This window comes from Cervus elaphus, chromosome 31, assembly GCF_910594005.1.
Source record: "Cervus elaphus chromosome 31, mCerEla1.1, whole genome shotgun sequence".
In the NCBI taxonomy this organism is placed as follows: Eukaryota; Metazoa; Chordata; class Mammalia; order Artiodactyla; family Cervidae; genus Cervus; species Cervus elaphus.
Genome location: NC_057845.1, coordinates 7,685,156 through 7,688,718, shown reverse-complemented (window position 1 = coordinate 7,688,718; position 3,563 = coordinate 7,685,156). Strand labels below are relative to the sequence as shown.

General features: G+C 40.4%; 1 protein-coding gene across 1 annotated transcript; it reads right to left on the bottom strand.

The window, feature by feature from the left end:
* Positions 1-349: 349 nt before the first annotated feature.
* CLDN8 (claudin 8) lies at positions 350-2,493 on the bottom strand. The gene has a single exon (XM_043892862.1). It carries the CDS (start codon positions 2,271-2,273, stop codon positions 1,596-1,598), a length of 678 nt encoding a protein of 225 aa, XP_043748797.1. The 5' UTR covers positions 2,274-2,493; the 3' UTR covers positions 350-1,595.
* Positions 2,494-3,563: the final 1,070 nt, after the last annotated feature.

Below are 3,563 nucleotides of genomic sequence, written 5' to 3'. Positions count from 1 at the left end.
TCTCAGAGGCAGGGACATATTTCCCTATGGAAAGTTTGTACATAAATAGCTATTACATAATAATAATATTTGCAGGATATAGATTTTTGGAACCTATAGTATTATCTTCAAAAATTACAAATATATTATCAGCATCAAATACTAGTGTGTGAATCCAATCATGGTAAGCATATCATGTTAAATGATATATGATACTCTGTATTCTCAAAAATTAATGCTGAATCTATCATTATCTTTAAAATGTGATTTTGAAAGCCTTTTCTTAATTGCAAAGCTGAAAATATCAGGTTTCTAAAAACTCTTTACAAGCTATTAAAATATTTTAAAAATGAAGAAAAATGAAATATCAAATTAATATCAAAAGCACAATTTATTAATACAAAGGATATAAAGCAGATACACATAGTCGATTAAGCTAGAAAAATATATATACAAACTTTCAAATCAGATTAACAGTTCAGTCAAATCTGGAGGGAAACACAAAGATATAGTATACTTGTACCTTAGTAAAACTGAACAAAATTGGAACAAATGAAAATTTCACCTTTGGAAACTGAAATGACAATTTTGACTTAAATATCCACATATAAGAAGATGCAGTTCACAAAGGACAACTTGGTTTTATTTTTTTGGAAATCAAATAAAGAAATAAAATTTTTCTCTTCTGTTATTTATATTAATGAAAGTCCAAGGTCTCTATACAAATAGTTATTAAAATATTCATATATATATGTATATATATAAGATTTCTTGTCAAAATGCATCCTTCTCCAACCACAAAAACTTGAGGAAAAAAAATCTTCACTTTCTTAAAGTCTTTAATATTTCTTAGACTATAGCTTTATCTTTCTTCTTAGTATAGCTCTGGAAAAGCAGTTTGAATGCAAAGCCCCTTGACAAAATATCTGCCTTTTAAAAGGCGATCATTTAATATACAAGAAAAGGAAGGCCTCTGGAGAATGACGAGAAAGGAATTCAGATTTCTAACTCCTAGGCTGAAAAACGAGATATCAAAAAGCCATTTAGCTCCCTTTACCCTGCTGATTAAAGCTTTCGTTTTAACCTTCATTATAAATCAAGTGCATTCATCACTAAGCTGTTTTTAAACAATTAATATTAACCTTCTTCAATCTTACCCCTGGTTCCCCTGAAAAGCAATAGTTGAATTCTATTTGTTCAGTGTAATGAATCAGTGTTTCATTTAAAACAGAACTATATAAGCCTGTGTCTACTTAATGTGACACAGAAACGTCACTCTCAACTATATACATAACACTCTGTCATAGAGAAATCACAGTTATAAAAGAATTGTCTCTAACAATGTCATTTTGAAGTAACTAATAAAAGGAGAAAACACACGAACCATTTTAGAAAACAAATTGCTGTTCTTTCCAGAATAATCAAAGCAATGTATACAATTTGTCATTCACCTGAAATCGATGATAGAATCATAAAGAGCTGATGTAATTAGATCCTGTGAGTAATGCTGGGCAGTTAAGAACAGCCAATCAATGTTCCCTTGGGTCTCAGTTTTGGAAAGAGTGGACATCTATGTCACCTGGGTGGCTTTCTAGGTAGTTCAAAAAGAGACATAACTACACGTACTGACTTCTGGAGTACACGCTCGGCGACTTCTTCGCGGTGTGGTAGCTCTTCTGGGTTGTTCGGTGGGACGGGATGGAGTATCTGTAGCTACTGCTCTTTTCCTGGCAACAAGAAACACAACAGAACAGCGTCCCTCCGACGATCAGCACCAGGGCCGTGGTCCAGCCGATGTAGAGGGCTTCTCCCAGCTCCCGTTTTTGGGCAATGTCCACTATTGGGTTGTAGAAGTCTCTGATGATGGAGTTGGCAACCCAGCTCACGGGGATGAGCACCACGAGGCCTGTGATGATGAAGAGCACTCCGGCGGTCAGCAGAAAGTGACCTTTCACCGTCTCGTCGTCCCCCGCGCACCTGGTACACTGCATGCCAAGGACGGCCGTCATGAAAGCCAGGAAGGCGAGCACGGAAGCGGCACACATCAGTCCTCTGGCTGCCTGCAGGTCCGGAGAGAGAGCCAGCAGCGAATCGTAGATTTTGCACTGCATTCTGATGTTAGCATGCCTCATGCAACTCATCCACAGTCCTTCCCAGAGGTTTTCAAAGACCACAATGTTGCTTCCAATGAAGGCAGACACTCTCCACTGAGGCATGACCGTGACAGCCACTGTGCCCACCATGCCCACACCACCGAGCACCAGCCCGGCGATTTGCAGGGCGTAGGTAGCCATTCTCCTCCAGGTTGGGTTTTATCCGAGCAGACGCCTGAGCTGGTGAGGCTGCTCTGAAGCCAGGTTCTCTGCGCCCCGAGGGAGAGCAGGTTTCCTGCAGTAATGAACTCAGAACTCAGGGGTTTTTTCAAATAAGAGCTGCTCGGCTACTTCTAACTAGATTAAATCCAGTGTTGGCTGGCCGAGTTGCCCCCAGCTACTGACTGTGGCGGGTAAAGTTACAAATCAGGTGGGGCAACTTTCTCAGCCAATAAGAGGGGGGTGGTAACTCAGGTGTGTCTAAGCCCACAAGAAATACTTGGAAGGACTGGACCTGCACATAAACATTCTTTGTACTTCTCAGTAGTCCAAGAAGACAGCAGTATGTTTACCTGGAGGCATAATTAAGAATGTTTGCACAATCGTCAAGAAATGTACCAGTCCCTTGAGATGTGAAAGCTGTACCTTGAACTGGCGATTCTAAAACTTTGAGTAAGGGCTGCTATGACCAAAACATAAACTGCAATCTTTGCCTGAGAATTTGCTAGGATTGTCAGAATGCCAAAGTGAAAGGAGATCGGGGGACTGATAGATTGCTCATACCTGAGAAACCACATTCTTTGGGACACATATGATCCAAGTGGTTGATTTAATTTCTCAGCGACTTCAAAGCAAGCTTGACTGGGGTGAAATCAGGGAATAGATCATGCCAAGGGACAAATAAGGCTAAAGTAATTAAATACATAGTCTTGTCCTCCTCCATGGCACCAAACACGTATTGTTTTCTTTTGAGCTAGGGAAACCACTCATTGGTATATACCTGATAATCTTAATTTATAAGGAAAAAAAAAAAAAAGAGAAAAAAAATCCATGCGATTCTCTTCTGGTTTCTTTTTCTGGATTCCTATGTAGCAAGTACTCACAATAGTAATTAAATGATGGCTTGACTTACAGGTTGCTATCTCCTTCTGCAGCTTTATCTTTTCTGTCTTCCTAGACCTAAGCAACTAGAATTCTGCAACTGGTGCAAGTTTTCAGTTCAGTTCAGTGGCTCAGTCGTGTCTGACTCTTTGCGACCCCATGAATCGCAGCACACCAGGCCTCCCTGTCCATCACAAACTCCCGGAGTTTACACAAACTCATGCCCATCGAGTCGGTGATGCCATCCAGCCATCTCATCCTCTGTCATCCCCTTCTCCTCCTACCCCCAATCACTCCCAGCATCAGGGTCTTTTCCAATGAGTCAACTCTTCGCATGAGGTGGCCAAAGTATTGGAGTTTCAGCTTCAGCATCAGTCCTTCCAATGAACA